At 38.3% G+C, this 22,376-nt stretch overlaps 1 protein-coding gene across 11 annotated transcripts in view; it reads left to right on the forward strand.

Moving 5' to 3' along the window:
- Positions 1-22,376, forward strand: part of ELF1 (E74 like ETS transcription factor 1) — a 77,098-nt gene that overhangs the window by 42,919 nt on the left and 11,803 nt on the right. For 6 of the 11 annotated variants that reach the window (XM_072410376.1, XM_072410426.1, XM_072410387.1 and 3 more), the window contains one exon: positions 14,888-15,178. In XM_072410376.1, coding sequence (XP_072266477.1) covers positions 15,107-15,178 — 72 coding nt within the window. In that variant the 5' untranslated portion in view covers positions 14,888-15,106. The other 5 variants (XM_072410417.1, XM_072410423.1, XM_072410412.1 and 2 more) reach the window with 5 other exon arrangements.

Consider the following 22,376-nt stretch of genomic DNA (forward strand, 5'->3'; position numbering starts at 1 on the left):
CATCTGTATTATCATCTGTTTGTGATTAGCAGTGAGGAATCGAAAATTGTGAAGCTGAACTAAAAAGTGGAACGATATTCGCAATATTCCTGGCTGTTATGACAAATGTTTTGTTCTTGGGTTTGGTTTGCTGATATGCAAAATATTTGCAGTCCTTAATTTATTTTGCTCATGTTTCCGACATGTGGAGCCCTTTCTAATAAACTTCTGTTTTGTTCTAATATCGTAATTCTTATTGATGGTGCCAATACTATCTGTAGTGTCTTGAAGTATTATTGGAAATAGAATATAGCACAATAAGATCCACAAGGTGGGGGTGGGTGGCTGTCCCCATATAGAGCCTTTCATACACTTGGGAGAGGAAGATCCCGGGGGCATTCTGCCATGCTGCACTGTTCTGACTTGTGAATGTATACATGGAGGCCATGTGATTAGTTGTCTTAATTATAGCTCAGAGTAATTAGGACATCTGAAGATCTAAGAAATGCAGGTGTATGAGACAATGGTGTCACAGATCTTTACAAAAACCATGTTTACATATTAAAGAAATTGTAATGGTAAAATTGTGATCACCCATGGCTGCACATTTGTTAGATCAATGTAGGTTGATGCAGGATATGGAATTTACTATACTCCGAACTTATATATTCTTTATGTCCAGAACATACATGTTGTCATCCACTTTAAGGTATTATACATGCAGTCTTAAGGAGAGAATATAGCCAGAAAATTCAGCTGGCTGAGCTGGTTTTGGTTATGTGCATTAATATTTTTTAAATATGGTCTTAGTTGCTCTCTTGCAAGCTAAATTGCAGTACAAATTTGGACCCATGGGCTTCATTGTAGCTGCATACTATTTTTTGCATCAACACATGAATTACCGAATGTAACCTCTACACACAATAATGTACATCACCGTATTATGCATTGTGGGACAATATGGAAAAGGCAAATTGCCTTGCTATTGGGATTGATTGCGTTTGGGCAGCATTGCTCAGAGCCAACACCCACTGGTGTGAATGAGTCCTATTCATATGTGAAGTATCAGGAGATGCTTCCATATTTCTTTTTCAAAATAATTGCCTACTTCCATTATTTTATCAAGCTTCCGATATCACTTTATGACTGTAGACATTATTTACATATGCAGAATGACAAACTGCTGCTATGAAGTCCCGGCGTATTAAAAATCGGCCTCAACTACAAGCCTTTTCCTTTACACTTCTCTATAAATGACCCAGTAAGGGAATTGGTTGTCAAAAAAAACTTTTTCAGCTGAGCATGTTTAGTGATGTAGCAATAATAAATTAAACTCTCTGATGCTGTTGTGCTTTCAATGTCAATTTCATTTCACAAATTCATAATTTCTCTTAATCATTATGGGGCAGATTTATAACAAGACAATTAGATTAACATAAAAAAATGTTATATAATTTATAACAAGGGAAGATAATATGGAACTACAGTATTGTTTACCTCATTTATAAAATCCGCTGATATGATTGCTACCTTTATAAATCGATCACCAGTTTTTTTCAGTCACTATACACAATGGCCACCCCTTTAATAATCTGGTGGATATGCTAACATGCTGCAATCCCTGTATAATTTAGAGTGCTGTGTAATATGTTGGTCATTATAAATAAAAGTTTAATAATCATTATTTTGTGTATCTGCACTGTAAAACATTAGATTCTGATTTTAAGTTGTAAAGGCATTGTATAAAAGAAAATGCATTGTTTGGTGCTGGGAGCGGGGAGGAAAAGGTTAACTACGAACTCAACAGGTATAGGCACATCCAGGTATGTGATATGTTTGTTTTGCAAGGTGCTACAAATGCTCGCTCTCTGCAACCTGACACCACCATGTAGGCCGGGCTGTCTTGCCTAGGAAAGCAGGCAGCAATGTAAGAGAACTGGAATTTCAGGTCTTGGGTCGGTAATAGCAGCCGGCCCTCCCAGGGCTGTGACTGGCAATTGCTGTCAGTTTCAAACCGAAAACAAGAATAAGGGACAGAGATGATTTCCAGTCTCTCATCTGACCACAACTAGCTTCAGTGTGACAATTATTGAAGGTAAGGGCATAGTGGGATACTAAAACTAGGTACACATTCATAGGCCTGAGCTTTGCATGGATGGGTGCATCTCGCAGGTATGTTTGCTGCATTTGTTAGAAATGTAAAGTATCTCTTCCTATATAATACAGTATAATTTGTGTACTGATTAGACTGCAAGCTTCATATGTTGTGTGCTCACAATGATCCATTGTGACCAGTTACCTGTTTCTGAGGAACGTCAAGGGGCTCAATATAAGAAATCATTTTTCTGATGTTTTTGGGTGTGTCGCATATTTTTGCTATTAGTTGGTCCCTGAAAATCCATGTATAACAGAAAGTAATGAGCTGTTCATTTATTTTCCATATTCAATTACATGAATGATGAACACATTTGATCCAGTTATGTTTATGTAATATGTGTTTTGTATCTGGTGAATGTTAACCTAGTGAAAATAATAACAGCAGAACCTGTTGTAGATCTGGGCCTGTGTGTTACTTCTTTTTATGAAGTGATCTTTGTATAAGATATGGTGAGCACTGCAACCACCAGTGTACATTTCAGTGCTAATTTACTCAGAAGAGCCTTGCGCCTAATGTATAGGCAACAAAAAGATAGTTTTGCTTATCACTTATACATTAAAATATACTATATGTCTTCTGTGTACAAAATCTTCCTTCCTTCCAAGGGGCTTGCTTTTGCTTATGTATTTCCCTTTCTTTGGAAGAACAGCACACAACAGAGTGATAGGTATGCAAAGCATTGCACAATATCTTCCATGTTCTAAAAACATAAGTCATTGCTTCACTTTTTTTATCTAGCAAAGCATTAAATATGAGATACTTTAATGAAACCTTAGTTGGATAGGTGAATATATGTTTGTAAACTTCCATCACCTACGGGCCATTTTACCCATGACCTGAACTATCCACCTATACCTATTTGTGATTTCTAAAATGCATTATTTCAAGTGTGACTAAACTCTGCAGACACATTGCCTATTGCAGGGCATAATGTCAAGTTCAACAAGATAAAAGAAGGGAAGGATGCTGGGGAACGATTTCAAACTGATAACACCAGTGCAAGGTGTGGCTGACTAAGGCTACACACACACACACGTCAGATTATTCTCGTCCGATTATCGCTTCAGAGCTGGTATCATGGATTACCTGACGCGTGTACAGCGCTTGTCCGACGTCGTTCATGGATCTGACTTGGCGTACAGCGCTGGTTCGTGCATTTTTCAGTCTTCTGTCATTGGAAAGAATTGTGAAAGATCCGTTTCAACGACAAAAGTCTTACGTGTGCACGTAGCCTAACTTAAACCAAATCCCTTATATAAGTTTTACCATATAATGTTGAATCTGCAACTTTTACTAAATTAATCCTGCCATGAAGGTCTTTTGGCTATGTACACACATACAATAATTGTTGTTGGAAAGGTGCTTTCATGAGCCTTTCCAACGACAAACGACTGCACGATGCATGAACCAGTGCTGCACATACAGCACCGTTCTGCTCTATGACCTGGGGAGAACGACCGAGTGGCACCCCTCTTCACTTCCATTACAATCGTTCATCGGCCGTGGATCCGCCAGGAAGGTCGTTCTGGCGATGGATGACTGGCACTGTACACACACCAGATTCTCGTTTGATATCAGCCCTGAGAAGATTATCGGACGAGAACCATTGCTCATGTATACCTAGCCTTACTCATTCTTCTTCTGTCTTGCTGTATTGTCACCTGGACTGTTGATGCAGCATACAAGCATCTTTGTCAACACATTGTGTAAATATGGCTCACCATTGACACCAGACCAACGAGGGTATCTGGTGGCTGGAAAGTGGTGTCTTCACTTTCATCAGTGATGGCTGGCTAACCCATCACTTGAAAGACTCTAGCTCAGACCCTGTCTTCTAATTATGTTTCGGAGGTGTAAATTAGTGAACAGCAGCTTAAACTAAGGTTGCATTTTCTACCTTGTCCTGTCTCCAACACTGCTTTTCTAGGCAGGTGGAAAATGCAGGCAGCCATTCAGCCAGAACAGGCCAGAAGTAATCTGCTTGTTAGACTGCATAGTGCATACTTGTTCAAACCCCTTTTTCAGATTGGCCCTACCAAACAACCAGCAACCTTCAACTGGGCTACAGTAGACTACAGATTTACTTTTATGTTTCTGAGCTTGCATGGAGAACTAGAAAATTAACAGAAAAGTTAAGCTGCTATTTTGGTTTATGATCTTCCTATGACCTGGGGGTTCTCATGTAGACCCATTCACACTGCTACTTTAGTGTGTGTGTGTGTGAGTGTGTGTACATACATTGTGTGTATTATTTTTATATATATATATATATATATATATATATATAAATAGTTTTTTATATACCGGTACATATATATATAGTTTTTTATATACAAGGTCAGTTTAAATTCACCTAACTACATAGTATTTGGGATGTAGGGGGAAACCCGGAGTGCTTGTAGCCAATTCATGCTAACACAGGGGGGAGGGGGCAAACCCCTTGCAGATAGCATCCGGGCGAGATTCTGTGGTCAGAGGGCGAGAGTGCTGCCACTAAGCTAACTGTGCCACCTTCTTGTTACTTGTCTAGAAAAGTAAAAAATTCATTATTTTTATATTAATCATATCATCAACTTACACAAACTGCTCCTCTGCATAGATGTCCCTAGGCAAGTGTTATCTGTAGTACAAAGGTGGTTTCATATTTCTATTTTTTTGTATTTTTTCTGTTGCTATTCAGTTTGCATGCGTTAATAATTGGGGAAGACTGGGTGGGTCCCTGTCTGAACAGGCCTTACCAGTTTCTCTACTTGAAATGGTGGTAGTTTGTTCTGTTTTTGGGGTAGGTCACATTTATCTATTGAACCAGTGTTTCACAACTCAATGTTTTATGAATCACCTAAAGTACACCTCTTGAGAGATAAATAGGACCTGCTAGTGCTTATATTCTTCTAAACAGTGGCAGCTCACCTAGCTTCAATTTTTTTCTTAGCCACAGACCCAAACCATATTTGCTGTAAATAGTGTTCAAACGTGTTCAAATACCTTATTTGTACGCTTTTTTCTTTGCCAGTGACTCAAAATCAATGCCTTTAATTTGGCAGTCAAATTCTATCATTCATAACAAGAGGTACACAAAAGCATTCTGCATAATTCTCTCATGACAGGTCCACTTTAAGGCTTGGATTTCAATGGTTTTAGTTGTAGAAGTAAAAAGCAGATGCAGTGCTAAGAACATTATATCGCATTTACATGCACTGAGAAGCTAAGCTCAGAAAATAGAGAGAAGGATAATGAAATTAGAAACAAAAAGTTTTTCTGTAAGTGAAACAAACAATTGAGAAATCTGGACGTACTATCTTTCAAACACATAAAGAACTATATAGTCATTTGACACAATGTTTCATTGACTTCCATTGTAACTGAATGGAAAAAAAAAATAACATGCAGCTAGTCAAATGTGACCCCTAAATGCCAGTAACATAATAATAATTGATCTCCTACAATATATGGGAATTTTACACCTGGGAGTTTTCCTTGATCATCAGAAGCTTAAGATATGTTCTTTCTGAAGAGCAATGTTAACAAGGTCCTAAAGGTACTGGAATAAAGGGTGATGTTTTCAGTTGCTAAAGTAAGCTCGTGGGAACGATATACTCTTAGAAGGCCCAAGTGTTGTATGTGTTATTGTGCAAAGCAAGTTTCCAGAATTGATAAATAACATATTTGAGAACCATATTATGAGCATTTGCTGAAGATTTTGAAAGTCTGTGGAAGCCGCTAGATTGCGGTGCAGCATCACAGAATGGTCTACTGCTCAAACACATGTATACCAATGAGATTTCTACCATTCTTATTTGTTTCAAAGATAAACCAGGCAATGGAGTTATTGAGGATTGGTTGATAGCAGTGATAAGTAGTGGTCCCACTGTCAGAAACAGTCCATTTGAACTTATAAAGTAAAATATATAGCAAAGAGCATAAGTGTATGAAGTATGGTAAAATATAAAGCAAAGAGCATAAGTGTATGAAGTATGGTAAAATATAAAGCAAAGAGCATAAGTGTATGAAGTATGGAATAAAGAAAGGCATTTTTTAAGTCGGGTGGGAAGATATTGTAGGCAGGTAGCATCCTCTGTACTGTGACCCAACTCATCAGTGACCAACCAAAAACAGTCGGGTGGTGTGTCCACTAAAAGGAGCTGGCGAGAACACTGTAGTATAGTATACAGCATGGTATAGCTTTGGGGTGTGTGTAGTATAGTATAATGCAAGGTACGGGGGCTTATGTAGTATAGGAGAAAGCAGAGAATGGGAGTGTATTGTATAAAGCAAAGCATGGGGGTGTGGGGATGCAAAGCACCTGTGTCTAAATACCCTGTTACTGCTGTGCACCTGTCTGGAGGTTTGTGAAAATACAACCTTTTTGTTGTCTTGGAGAATAAGAAACACTTCATATTGAGGAAACTCTTCATATTGAGCTTTTTCTGATACCCTCATATGAGAAATACACATGCATTTTATTATTTTGGACTGTATTGGGCTGTTGTCTTTCATTTGTTGTGTATTACAAGTGGTATGCAGCTTTCCAGAGCTGTAGTCAGTTTGATGTAAAACACATAACACACACAACATAACATTATAATTCTGTCTGTCCTTTTCTCTGTGGTCAGCTTGTGTTTGCTTTTTCTGCCGATATTCTATTTACACAAGACTAATGAAACCTTTTCTGGTAATTCAGTGTTCACCGGTATAATTAGAAATCATTAAGTACTGTAACCTGTAATGCCTGATCTGATATATCAAACTCTCTATTTTGGGTTTTCTTGTTTATATTTGTATATTCTACACTGGCCTGCGATAATCCCTAATTGTTAGGGAGGAATCTGGCTTTGCAGGTAATACTTGCTTTAGATCTATGGAACAATGGCATGCATTTTATTAAACTCCTTTGACAAGCATTGTGGTTCTAATGACTTTAAACTTGAATGTATCTGAGAGCCAGATAGCAACATGTCTGGAAGCCATTCCTTTAAATATATATACATATATATATATGTGTGTGTATTACCTATTCCTTTTCATGTATGTAGTGAGCTAATAAACAGCAATTCTAGGCAACAATTGACACCAATTAGTGAGCAACAAATGCTATTTATTAAATTCTAAAGTTGCTCAAATTAGAAAGTTCATCTAACCCTGGCATTTAGGCCTAGACATTTTTTTGTACACACACTAGACCAGTGGTCGCCAACCTTTTGGAGCTCACGGACCACTAATTTCCAGACCACGCATGTGCGGGGAGCCATGTGTCACTCAAAGTGGAAGACGTGACAGAGTGACATCATGATGCCAGAACCCGCCAACTCTTCCATTGCAAGCTCCAGACCTGCGATGGGTGTCCAGAGACACAACACGCCCACCGCCCTAAGCCTGCAATGCATACCAGGGACCCCTGACCCTGCTGGAGGTGCACCGGCCAAAGCCTTGGACCATCGGTTGGCGACTGCTGCACTAGACCATTGTCCCCTGGGACAAAATTCTAGCTTGTGGACAGCGACCAATGTTATTCATCAATTAACAGCTAGGTGGGAACAACCGATGTACTTATTTATGGAGAAAAGCACAAAAGGGTGCCACTCACTTGGCTAATTCACACTTGCACTGAGGTTGGGATGCTTTTACCGCTTCCTCACCCCAGGAAACTCTGTGGCTTGGGAACATGCTATATGTAGCTTCTCCCTGCGGCAGCCCCATAGGGGAAAAAAAATCGGGGCTGCAGTGAACCGTACAATGGTGGTGCCCAGCAATGGTCTGAGGGCTTTTGGATGTTTTGGATGTGTCTAGTATTGGGGCACCCGTATGTCTGGCAGGGGCACTGAATAAATACCTCCTAGCTGGAGGTAAATATTACATGCAAAAATACATTATTTTTTATTTGAGTCTTTTGAAAAGATTCCCCTTACTTTCATTTCTTAATATCAAGAAATACCTCACCTTCTGTAGGAATTATGCTGCATATCTTGGGTGTACTTGAAAAAAGTACAGTTGACTATGCAAATGTCTCTGCACAGAAGGGTTATGTAATAGCTTGCCAGCAGATGATGTAAAAGAATAATTGCACTAAATATGGCTAATTAATAAAGATTAATGGTGTTTGTGCTTGTCTGGCCTGCTGGTGAGTTCACCCAGTGTGCCCCTGTGTGGGTGTCTACAAGTCACAGAATAAATAGGAGGGACTGACAGATTTTACAGATGTTTAGCCTGGGAATGGTTTATTAGAAAAGGAACATTTGTAAAGTATCACTTTTCAACAGGAGATTTATTAAAGGTTAACAACATGGGTTACTTTTTGGGTGCAATATCTGTAAAAATGACCAAAAGCAAATGTTGTCTATGTTTTCCCAGATATTAAGCAGTGTTCTCTTTTTAATAGGATTGTCCAGTTAGATCCATCAGGTTATGACTGATTGGTCTACATGAAGAAATATGCATACTATAGCTGGCCTAAGCTTTTAGGTGGTCTTCACTCATTCTGATTTGGTTCGAGCATTCAAAAATCGAATGTCAGCAGCAGATCCTGCCAAGTAAGGAAAGAACAATCGGAAAGGATTAAAATTCTACTCTATTTTCTATTATTGGCCAAGATATATTGGTACTGGGAGTTTTTTTTTTACCAGCACCTAGTTTGTCCCTAGTTTGTTGGAGCACTATCGAGCCAATAGATTATTTATTCAGTGCCCCTGCCAGACATACGGGTGCCCCAATACTAGACACATCCAAAATCGGAGTAACCAGTCAGGCAAAAAAAAATAACTGGTTGTTACTTTTTCTTTCTTCTTTTCTGTAGTTTGCAAGAGATGCTGATGTTGACAAACAGCAGGTCCCCCCCCCTCCCCATCAGAGATCCTAAAACATGACACACGCATACAACATTCTAACCTTCTGATCATTTGGTTGGAGGGGGGCAAACCCCTAAATAGATGGGAGCTCCTGCTTGGGTTTGCATGATCATTTGTACATTTACTGTATATATACCAACATATCTGATCCAAAACTCAAACATTGTTTGCTCAGGATTGGTCAGCTGTCGAATTCTTTTTATATTCACTTTAGATTAGGTCATTTAATGAGATCAAAAATGAAAATTGTCCCATATGTACTTGACCCCTCTTGAGTTATTTGTTCAGAACAGGCACCACAAGCATTCATGTCACAAATGGACATGCCAGGGCCATTCAATCACATAAATTGTATTATTAAGCTGCCATATGTCAAAGGGAGTTTGGGGGAAAAATGACTTTGTAGTCCATTTTCCCCTATGGTCTCTGAAGTCATGTAAAACGTACCACATATACAAATATTGGTAAAACACTAACTAACTGAACACTATATATTGTATGACCAGCACAGGACAAGTTGTAACATATGTGGATATTACAAGAGTTAAGGAATTGCCTGAATTCCAAAATTATTCAGTAACATTATCTGAGTAGGGCTGTCTAGCCAAAATGTAAGACTGGCGACCATGTTTTTTTGCAGCTTTTTCACTTTTAATTCTATTATTTAAAAGCTACTGCCATATAAATACAGCTGGCAGAACTTTACGTAGTATAACATCAAGCCCACTTTATGATTGGCTGCTCTCAGCCTATGTTGTGTAGCATGATCTTATCTGTTACATTCATTATTTTGTTTTAATAACCTTTTTATTGCTTTTGCGCTGTGCACTTTATATTTGACTCACAATTTGCTTGCTTTGTTCTTCTTTCCATGTTGGTTTAAGGTGGAATATTTGTTATTCATTTTATTGGAAAGTGCATGGCATACAAATCATAGGATTCCTGAGAGAAATTTTCACAATGGTTGCATATAGGTCAGGGTGTTCTAACAGTAATTTGGCAATGACATCCAGTGCTGCAATAGGAGGCATATTACATTTTGCGATATTGTAATGTTTACCTGAAAGTGGATAATGGGGTTGCTTTCATAATTTAATGTTACATATTTTCATGGTTGTATTTATTGTGCGAAGCTGTAAATCACAATCATTGTGCTACAAGGGGTAATGGCATATCATATTCTCTTTAATCTGCATGGAAATTCAGCTTTAAAGCCTAAATGTGATCAGCGGGTGAGAAGGGGGATCAGCCAGTCTGAAAATATTTTTTGTCCATGAAAGGCAAGTATATAACAGCTTTTGTTTATCATTTAGTCACTCTAACAAGGCTAATAGCTAGGTTAACTTCTGAATATAGGTCAGCTTTAAATGTCTTGTCATTTCTATTGAGAGAGTCAAGTAAGTGGATTGTGATTACTAGTGGTGTGAACTTCTCTGCACTCCACTCTTCATCATTATCCCACCAAATCTTTATCATTCAACACTTTTAGGAGGGTCAAACGCCTGCAGTCCCTTCTGCTTGCTTTCCACTACTAAGTTACTGCTGGTATTTGTAGAGACATTTGGGTCAGAGGAAACCATGGCATGAAGCAGAGGTTGCGGACTATTGACACCTCCAGAAGTGTTGAAGTTGTTAGCAAAGGCTGCAGTTTTGAGTCAGAGGAAACCATGGTCGGAAGAACTGGTCAGAGGAAACCATGGCATGAAGCAGAGGTTGCAGACTATTGACACCTCCAGAAGTGTTGAAGATGTTAGCAAAAGCTGCAGTTTTGGGAAGAAAAAGGAGTTTAGGCTTGGTGCCCACTGAAGAGGTAAATATTCAGTCTTCTTTTGCAGTGACCAATTGTTTAGATTGCTCAAGGGAACCAAGGGAGTTGCTTAAAGGGCATTTTAAAGTACAAATAAAGTGTGTGTGGCAAATCCCATGTACAGAGTTACTTTTTCAAGCCTGAAAAACAAAAAATGCTTCAGGGTTGACATATATAGGGGTTTGTCATGATTATGTTCCTGATTATAAGGTCAGCTGGGTGTTCACCCTGTGCTCACTGACATATCAATTTATTTATATTTTCATCTCACTAACAAAGCCTATTTCGAGTGAACAAGGAAGCAGCTTCTTCGTTAATTTCTTGTGAATTGTGCAATGCAGAAGTGCTTATGGTTTTGTGGCACAGAATGGAAATTTAGACATGAAAAGCCCCTGCTTAATGAAGGCTATTGTGGTTCCCCCCAACAAACACTACATGACAAAATAGTGCCAGCAGCTGGTGGGAAGAACTGCAGCAATAGACCCCCTTTTTTTACCCAGTACCTGCAGTACCTGATGCTCTGCATTACACAGAAGAATTGGGTTGCTTCTCTCCGGAAACCTAAGCATTCAATTTGTTCTTTTACAGGTTATAACCGTTGACATTGTGTTCTTATATCAACATAATCACTTAAAATATCTTCATTTAATTACCGGGGCATAGGAGCAAAAACATTTAAAGCATAGTTAAATATTTGAAATTAATTTCAAGTGGGTAATTTAGGTTTAAGTTGTAATGTGTCTCCTGCACACAACATCTGGATGGAAGGTGTGTTTACATCAGATATTGCTTGAACTGCTTGCTCTACCCATAAAACGTTAAACTGGTTTAGGATAACCTTTTTTTAGCCCATACAAAATGTAATGCTGGAAACCTTACTAAAACAGGCAAAATCCTTGTGTGACAGTAAATTTACATAGATGACTACATTTTGGAGATATAAGAGAAATGCTAGCTGCAGCTATGTTGTAAGTGAGGTTTACATGGAAAGTTACTGGTTAAAGAGCCTTGTTTGCAAATCAATCAACAGTCATTCATGAATGGTCAGTGAAAATCCATTTTGGAAAAACCCCTTAGATCTAAATAAATAGTGTTATGTTTTCTTTTACGAGGAGTGGCTGCTAAAAATACCAAATGTAACAAATTAACATGGAATGCCCTTTGCAGATTATTTTCAGGCCTGACATCTTTGAAACGTGTGTACATTGTACACAGAGCAAGCTTGCACTACTACGTAGGAGCTGAGCTTTTTTCCTGCTTCATAATTCTTGGAGGAATATAGTCACCGGGAGGTGCAGACATTTAAAATATATTCACATTTTCCTGATAGATCTATTAAAAATAATTGTTAAACAGAAACTGTACTACAAAAGGCAGGTAGATGGCAAAGAACTAGCTCCTTGTATCACCTGGGAGTTCCCATGACTTGCCATGCCTTGTTCTGCACCGCGTCTCTTTGTAGAGGCCGCCATCTTGGTAAAAGCATGGCTTTACTTTCTCCTGTCAGAACTTCCAGCAATTAGAAGTGTTAGCAGCACAGTAGTGACTTCATCAAACCTCAGAATAAATCTCCTGAGATGAGCAGTCAAAGGAAGAAGCGCCTTAGAGTCACCCCTCCGATACACAGTTTGCTGGCCGCACCCTCAGATACCAGGAGGTGCAGTTCTAAATCTTAGCATAGATTCCTGATAAAAAGGACATTTTCAGGGTTCTGCTTAAGGTACAAATAACATTTTTATATCTCCTATAATAAAGCAAATCTTCGCTTTTAGAGTTAACCTTTGGTCATTGGGCAATGGAACAGCAGAATCCATTGATGGCCATCAGTATTGCTTTCAATATCCCCTCCTTCCATGATTCCCAACTGCCCAAGCCATGAGTAGAATTCACATCGGGCTAAGGTCCTTTCTTCCACCTCTAGGGGCTAATTAATGGCCACCTAGGAGCTGAGCAATGTATTGTGGTAAAAAGGACGCCCATACCCAGAACTACATGTGTGAGGTGTCCATGAGAATTCTGTCCTAATAAGAAACGGCTAATGTACAGAAACAACAATGTAATACATTTTAGTGTACTAGAATTGGGTGGTGCTTGTTTTAGGTTCCTATTTTTGGACTTTTTTGCCCCCTGTATCTGTAACTGATGATCCTGCCAGAAAGACAATTCCTGTCCTAGGGGGACAATGCTTAATCATGGTACTGTATGTGTCATAAAAGGACAGGAAGAGTGTTAAGAAATACCTCTAGATCTCCTCATCTCTACAACATGGGAGGGGTGTGTGGTTTGTAGTCTACGAAGGGGCAGGGCTGGTAATGCTGCCTAAGATAAGAATGCAGATCCTGGCAGACAAACATAGGACAGCAGTGGATTTCTGACAGGATTGGCAGGCATTTTTTCCAATTGTACATTACAACAAAACACTTTCCATGGTACAGTATATTTAACACATCAGAAAGGAGCAAATGCGAGAAGTTCATTGTTAATGTTTACATTTATTTTAGGTTCCTCTGTTTAAAACTTTTTATTGCTATTGGTATTATGGTTATATTGTGTTTTACACACAAACACTACATAGAGCAGTCATTTTTAAAGGTCAAATACAAGAAAGTCTGACATTTTAGTAAATGGTTACCTTGACTGCTTTGGTTCTTGTGTTGTATGGCATCAGCTTGTAAGAAATTGTGAAGCGTCAGCTGCCATCACTTTTGCTGTATTGTTTAGTTTTACATAACATAAAGTAGTCATTTACCATTAGATAATGTTTTTGAGCCACGGGGATGTTACCTGGGGTAACAATTCATTGTCATACTAAAGGCAGATAGTGTGTGCTTTAACATTGTGTTACTGTCCTGGCGTTGTCATGTCATTTTCAGTGAACTTGGACTTTAAATTCCTCCTATATGAATGTGAACTTTCAGCATATTTATCAGCCATTGGAGCCATATCTCCCAGTATGTAATTCTTCATGGTACATGACATGTAAAGCAGAGTATATGCATACATGACATTCTGTTATCAGATAGAGGTCTTTTTTAGTCTTCAATACTTGACCCCTGTGTGGATTACTGAAGACCTTGGAGGGATTATTGTGCCTCAGATAAATAAAAGGGGTCATATGTGAATCAAATATGGAGGTTTTCAAAGGTGCCAAATAACTAAATATGCCAGAATCCTGGATTGTAAGCTCTTCGGGGCAGGGTCCTCTCTTCCTCCTGTGTCACTGTCTGTCATTTGGACCCCCTATTTAATGTACAGCGCTGTGTAATATGTTGGTGCTATGTAAATACTGTGTTATAATAATAATATTTGGCCATCAGCGCAGTTATACAATTCTGTTGCCTATCAGTCTGCTCTCATCTATCATCTGCCTGTATAAAAGCAGCCTAAGTGAGCGTCTTGTAAATAAAATAAAGAAGCTCATTACTTTTAGTGTAATAATGGAGGAAGTTTGTATATGTCCTGTGTGTACACCTCTGGCTGTCTTCCCCCATCCCTCCCTCTCTGCAGAGCCTTCCCTCAGAGTTGCTTCTTTCACAACATCCATAGCAGGGGGATTCCAGTCATTCTCTTTACCAGTACAGCTGTTTCCATTCCGCACTTTTTTTTTTTTTTATCACAGTGTGTCTGGGTGGGGTGATTGTGGTGTACAGATCTTTGCATGTTCGAGTTTGCCGTGACGTGGTCATTGCTTGTTTCCTTCCTGTAGTTCACAAGCTTGTTCTTCAGATAAGAATGTATTTACAGTGCAGACAAGACCTGAAAATGTCAGGGGGACAAATGCTGAGAACTCATGGTTATCATTTTCCTTGGCTTGTAAACTTTCTTCTTTAAGTTACACTTTAACTTACATACTTTTCTCATTAAATAGTTTGAACGAAATTGTGTTTTTAGGTGGAAGGTTGTTTCCTAATTAGAAAGGAACCGTATATTATAGGGAATTATGGAAAATACTGAGAACTTTTCAGGATGGTGACTATATTTGTGGGGCAGATTGTTTTCTGATCAAAATATTAGTCTTTGTGACGCAGGTTGCCAAAATTGTTTGTAACCCTTACATTATGCATCATTAAGTTTTTGTTTTTATATTTTGATATCTTACAGGTCCTGACAATCCCATGATAAGAGCACTTTAGAAAAAAACCCTTCATCTTCTTCTAAAGAAGAAAGTCAAGAAACCTGGAATATTTATGTAAGCTACAATAGCTGAAAGAAGCACTTTGGAAGACCCGCACTGTCAATATTGCTGCTTGTTGCCTTCTAAAAGGACAGTAGGGTGACCCATTCTTCTCATGAGGAGTTGTGGGAAGGGGATACACTAGAATGGCCACTGCCGTACAACCAAATGAACTGGTATTTGAGTTTGCAAGCAATGTCATGGAGGACGATAATCAGGTAGGTGACCCTAGCATTGCCCTAATGCTGCCCTAAAGCAGAATTGCAATATTGTATGTCACCTTGGTAGGAAAAAAAAATCTCTCCCTCTCTACTTCATCTAAGATTTCATTGAAGGACAATGTAGTACACTTTCTGTCTTCAGATGCCCATTATTTGACTACTTCAACAGGCCAGTGAGAGCAAGATAAAAAGTCACAGCATGACAGCTTGGTGTTATGCTGTCAAGTGATTGTTTGAGAAAATGCAACCAATTGATCAACCTTTGTTCTTAGTGACCAAAGTGACCAAAGGATGTCTGCAAAGCATCTATGTCTTATAGAACAAGAGTCTTCTGATAACTCTGTATACAAATAGATCCTAAAGTTGGACTCCAGGCAGAAATACAACACAATTTAATGTGGTTGTGTATCTGTTTATAAATAACAACTGCTTTTCACATATAACTAACATAAGTACCTGAATCTGTTTTGATATCATCTTACTGATATCAAGAAAAAATATAGGAAGACAGGCCTTTTAATTTAGAAGGGACAGGATGCGTCTTTCCTGCAATAAAGCAAACTTACCTTCCTATTTGCAATCATTTAACTAAACTAGCTTCTGCCCACTCCTTTGCCGTCACTTACATCCTTACCGGGTGCTCTTTGGGATTAGGCATTTTCAGCCATCCTAATGGCCCAGGGCATGATGTCACTCTCGCACATGGGTTCGGGAGTGTATTCCCAGCAGCCAGTTCTGTTTAGATCATACGATGTACATAGTTTAGTATCAAGAAGAACAAGTATGTTTTTTGCAGTCTGTCCTTTCTGCAATGAAGAACCTGTCTGCTCTTTAGATTTTTAATTTTTAGTTTTAGTTTAACTTGTAACCCGGGGCTGTTCCTTCTGGCACAGGTTATGAATCACACATACTTTCATACTTTTGCAAACTTTTCAAATATGTATTTTGTTGTTTGTCTAAAGGTTAACTTCCCACCTTTATACATACGGTAAGAATTCCTGCATCTTTGTCCAAGCACAGTTTGTTTTTTAGGTAAAATGCCACCCTGGCTCATCCACTTTGCCTACTCAATGTGCCACAACTTCCTGCCAGCCAACATGTGAACTGAGCCACATTTAGTTGCACCCTGCTTGTCAAGGACCCACTTACAGGTGCAGTGTGATGGACCTGTTATCATTCTTTACTTAAAGTGAAGGATGATGGCTAGAGCTCTTGAAATATGTGGATATACATATGCTACATCTCCAATTTCTTCACAGAAGTGACTCTTATGAGATCATTGCTGGATCACTCACGTTCTCCCATGATGGTATATCTTCTCCAGTCTTAGAGAGCTTTGATAAATAAGGCCCATGGTCTTGCTTGTCTCAGGTGAGAATCTGACATGTGTAGAGCAGTCGTCTAATGTCATTCATGGATCAATGAACAACCTCTAAACATTCCCATGTAGAAGGGCACAACATGTGATACTCGCATGTTCTCCCCCCTCTCCTCTCCTTAGAACAGCACTGTGTTTACACAAAATTATATATATATATATATATATTTATAATTTTTTAGCATATCATTGTCAGATAAACACCAGCATCTTTATTCTGACAATGATTCTTATTATCCCAGCCAAGGTCCTAAGAATTATATAGTTTGCATAGCATGCACACTTGTGCTCCCAGTGCATTTATATAGTGCATTTATTGTGCTCCTGTGTGTACATATTATCAAATAGAACATGGTTCAGTACATTACGTCCAACAATATGAACAGTATAGGTCATTCCCTGATTAGACATTCAGGGTCTTGCTTGACAGTTATATATACACTATACATGTATACTTAAATATATATATTATATATAGTGGCTGGTCAAAGTCACCAAAAATATTTCAGCTATATAACAAGCTAAGATGCATATCTAAAATCACTTGTCAGCCATATTACCAGGTCTGAAAAATATGTTGGGCCAGCAATAATAAAGGATGACTTTTTATGTTTTATGCTCTCTACCTAGATTTTTTTATGCTGTATTTAAACAGTGAGAAGTGAATGGTATTTATGACCCCTGGGTTCAGTAGCCAGTAGTCTGAACTGATAATAAAGATGTGTGCTCATAACAAATGTCACAGAGCTTGGTAGACGCCTCCCAAGATTAAACAGAAAAATCTGTGACTGATGTGTCTGCTGACCAGGGGCAATATGTAATCTTTACCTTGACACACCCAGGACCCCGGCTCAACCACTTTGTGAGCCTTTGTTAGGTTTTACATTACTCAGGTGATCAGCCAGCGTCACGGCTGAGTGGGAGTTTCTTAATGCTTGTTTTTGTTGCAGACTAATGATTCACTGATCTTGCATGTCTGTGTGGTGAAAAGCCAATACTACTCTTCCCACAGTATTTAGTTGTCTTTTGCTGCCTTTTGTACTAGAGCAGGATATTGTTAAAGGTTTTTGTACAGCAACACAGTGAAACTAAGTTCAGGAAGAGATATCAGATTCCCTTTATTTATACAGTGCTATGTGCACCTTCATGAGGATTTCTGATAGTTTCCTCTGGAAACATCAGATCTCTGAATATAATAGATTGTGGTTAAGCATAGTCTGCTAATCTTTCAGCTGCTGCTAACATCAATTCTCATTTCAAGGTACAATACTGATCAGGGCAGGTTTTTCAATTTCAATATCCAGTTTGCAAAAAAAAACTAATCTGCAAAACTAGTGTATGTTTACTGACCTCTGGTGATCCGTGTAATGAAAAGCCACTGATTATCTGATTCTTTAGCTGCATCAAATGCTTGCCCCCTGTGCCAGCTGCTGTGATTTCTACAACCTTTTTGTTTGGAGGACCCGCCATGACATACAAGGGTAGTGCATATTTCACATTTTATTGCATGGGCCAATAAAAAGCTATAAAAAGTAAACAAATGTCCCTATTACAAGTGAACTTAGGTCACATTAATATTTACCCTAAGAGCTCTGCCCCACATGACATGAGATGAAATGGACATAAAGGTAAATACAAGAACGTCATTCTGGGAAGTTGAAGCGCCTCCCTGTAGTGTTGGAGTCCAGAAGTGTTTATTGCAGAAAATGTTCAAGCACACTTTGTTTATATTTAGCTAATGCTTTTTTTTTAGTTTAAGTACCCCATTCATCAGGACTTCATCTGAAAAGAGAGAGAGCACGCTTAAATCAAAGTGCTTCATTGTGCATGTGTATGTATGTATGTACCGTATGTGTTTGTGTGTGAATATATATTCACATTATTATCCTCCTGTCATCTACTACATGCAATCAGTTTAGGACCTCTTATAACAACTTTTTATACACTGCAAGTGAGTTTTGCATTTACAAGTCTATAGAAAGACAATTCCTGCTTGAAGGAGGTCACCTGCAGGTTTTATGTTCCTGTGAAATATAAAAGAAGTTGTCAAACTGATGGTATCAGCACAACCCCTAAACCTGGGGACACACCTGACCTCAGAACGGTTTCTGTGTATTTGTTTTTCTAATTTTGTCTAAGTGATATTGGTTCATGAAGGTTAGAGGACAGGCTCAACTCTGTTTTTCTTTTTAGCTCAAACTGTGGTCAGATGTCTGGTTTAAATGCAGTGTAAGGATATGTACACACGTCAGATGATTGGTCCATATGTCAGGAAGGATCCATGAAAGACATTGGGCGACCACTGTCCGCATATGATATTCTCGCCTGAGACAAGCTCAACTGTTCATATCTGATGTGTAAAGTGGCTGCCTGACGTCATTCATGGATCTGTCCTGACGGATGCATGAATGACCAATGGTGAATGACCACTGTACAAGTCAATAAAGAAGAGCATAGCCGTGTGCCACTTGCTTGTTCTCCCCTCCATAGAACAGAATAGCACTGTGTCCAGTGCTCCATCGTTCATCTGTCACCCTTGTCATTGGAAAAAAAGACAAACTGGGACTACACTGTGTGTATGCAGCCTAAATCTGCTTTGATGCTGGAAGCTTTCCGCCATTAATGTAGCAAATTTTAACATAATCTAAAGTCTTGACCATTTAGAGAAAAGGTATTACATGACCATTTTTTCGTGTTTGTATGCAGTATCTTGTGGCAGCTTTTGTGGCATTGTTGATGCTTTTCTTCCTGACAGTACACACATTTTTGGCACTAGTAGCTTATATGGTATACACCTATCACAAGTAATAACTACATAATTACCCTTAATTTGAAGCTCTGTGTAATCCATAAACCCTAACAAATGTATTACAAATCTGTATTACGAATTTTTATTGCAAATCTTATACTTAACGTGTGTTTGCCCCGTGAGGGGCAAAGTACCAGATTTATTTAATTTTTATTATTTTTCTGAGGACACAAAAAATAAAATTTCACAAAGACATAATCTAAATAATACAGCTTACTGATAAAAATGTTCTTCATTATAATAATCCAATACAACTGTAGCATAAGGAAAAACATTCTAAATGGTAACCATGCATTACAATAAAATAAGACATTTCCAAGTGTCAAAAAGTGTTTAACAAGTGGCTCATCCACGTTACAGGTTCACTGTATTGTTGCCTCTCCAAAGATAGCCCGAACTGGGAATAATAGTATGTTATTTACCAGATGACGCTGAGAATACATTGCAACCCCTCTCCAAAATTATTTATTATTTTAACAACTTCTAAACATATAGTACAAGTCCGTAATAGGTTTATTTTGACCCACTTGCAGTTTAGCACTCTGGTACCTGCCTAGCTATACAGTCATATTTCAAGCAAGTTTCACAACTTTTGTAACAGGGAAGTGGAGGCAAAACTGTGAAATTAAAGTTATTGTGCAATGGCACATCTGGCTTTATATCTTTTTTCTGTGATTTAATGTTGGCTTTAAAGAAACCCTGTCACCAACTTTACCAAAGAACAAGTATGTTAAATGCTTGCTTACTTTCCATATATTAGTTTTTTTTTCCAGTTGACTACTTGAAAGTTGACTACTCCAGGATGTTCGGTTACTTAGCACAGCCCCCTCCTTCCTTGCACTTTATAGTTCTCTTCACCTGTTGGAGGGCTCATTACTTTGTATTGGGCAAGTCCTTTGCCTTGTTCTTACTTTCTATAACCTCTTAAATAGCTGCCAAAGAAGGAGTAAAGGCAGAGAAGGGACATCAAACATTCTGTAGTTGTTGTAGATTCTGCATATTCATTAGCCGAAAACAAATTACGTGAGTATGCTGGTAAGTAATTGTTTCTCCCAGCAAAATCTATTATAAAAAAAAAAAAATCAGTAGAAAAAAAAAAATGAGTAGCACAGATGGTGCAAAAGAAATATATCACACCAGTTACCTACCAGTATACAGTCCAAATAATACATTCTTATTAATCCTCTAATAATAATTTAAGGGTGTGTTCTCCTGCACTGGATTTTCAGACTGCTGTCTTCAGGGGTCCATGAGGGCCGCACAGTGAATGGCAAATAGCTGCAGGTTGGACACCAGGGATATAGAATGTCACTTGAAGAACAGCTTTGAGTCTGCTGGGACTGCTGATATCACATCCAAGATGGTGGTGCCCAGCAGTCTAAGGACTCTTCAAGGTCTACACAAGTGTGGCATTTACAGTAAACAACATTCATAAAGAATGTTAATTGAATCTATTATATAATGGGAAGATTTTTCTTAAAGTTAATGGTTTGGTGACAGGGTCTCTTAAAGGTTTTCACTCCTTTTATTGAGTGCAGTAAATTATGTGCCAAGGGCTGTGGCCCAAATGTTAAGTGATTCATCCTACACAGTGTGAAACTTGTTTGGACTACTCAGAAATTTTTGTAAGATTTTATAGCTTTTGATGACTTTATTCTGCTGTTTATATTTAAAGAAAAAAATGTAATGGGGGTTAAAAAATATGGTTGCTATTGCTAACCTCTCTCTTGAAACTTGTTAGTTGCATGACTAGATTGGAAGCATGGAATTATCCTGTACAAATATCTTGTTGGAAAATAAATTAGATTGTATCATATACATGGTAGCTTTGGAGGTCAACAAACTGAAAGCTTCTGGTGAGCACAATTATTAAAGGGATTGGGTGAGTTTTAGGGGTTATGGAGAGGGAATGTATTGGCAGGCGCAATAATATTTGGTAAGAATATCCAGGTTGTTTGCCACCACCCCTGGTATCTCGAACCATTGTGACTTAATCTCTATAAGATTTGATTAAAATCTAGGGGAAATTATTTTATTATCCAGCATTGCGATATGACCAGTTTACAGTCAGAGCTCCTGATCCTCATGTTTGTCCCTATTGAGTAAAAAAAAATGTTGCTATAATTGTATGAACAGGGCAACCAGTTAATGAGTGTTAAAAGAATGAGAAGTCATTGGTGGTACTATATTTATGGAGTCCGGAAAGTCTTTACTGTATGTGAGGGTGGAGTATGTTAGATCTATGGACCTGGTGGAGCACCATGTAATTTTCCAAAGTATTATTTTGTTAGACTCTGTCGCTGTCTTATTATGATCTGACAAAACAAAGTTGGCTAAATAAATCTCAGATCTAAGTAGCGCCCTATATTTTGGCCCTTGTTAACATTCCACATACTCAGCATTGTGAGGTCATCATCTTTTTATTTTCTACAAAATAATTTGTTACTCTGGCCAAGACAGTCATCTGTTTTTAACTTTGTGTTCTCTGCGCTACTATTGTTTGAAACATGTGGCAAAGTTCCAGTGTGTATTTCTAGCCTGGTGTTGTCCACATGTAGTCTACCTGTAAGAGACTGAAGAGATCCCCTCCATCCCCCGTTACATTAAACATTATACAGTTTATGTCTATAGTTTCCAATCAAATAAAGTCATGTGAAAAAGAAAGTACACCCTGTTTAAATTTAAAGGTTTTTTGTATCCGGAGATAATAAAAAAAAAAAAAAAAATCATCTGGCAGGAGGTCTTAAAATTAGCTTAATGTAACCTCAGATGAACAACAACACATTACTTAATTTATTGTGTTATTATTTATTTATAATATTTATTTATATATATTTATAATTTTTATATATACAGACGTCAGATGATTGTCACTGGAAACAATCTTTTTTTTCCAGTGACAGACGAATGAAGGAGAGCTGTGCACACATTGCCATCTTGCTTAATGGAGAATGAGCAAGCAGCACCCAGCTGGTGCTTTCCTCTATAGGAGTGCACAATGGTCATTC

This window comes from Pyxicephalus adspersus, chromosome 1 (assembly GCF_032062135.1).
Source record: "Pyxicephalus adspersus chromosome 1, UCB_Pads_2.0, whole genome shotgun sequence".
Lineage (NCBI taxonomy): Eukaryota > Metazoa > Chordata > Amphibia > Anura > Pyxicephalidae > Pyxicephalus > Pyxicephalus adspersus.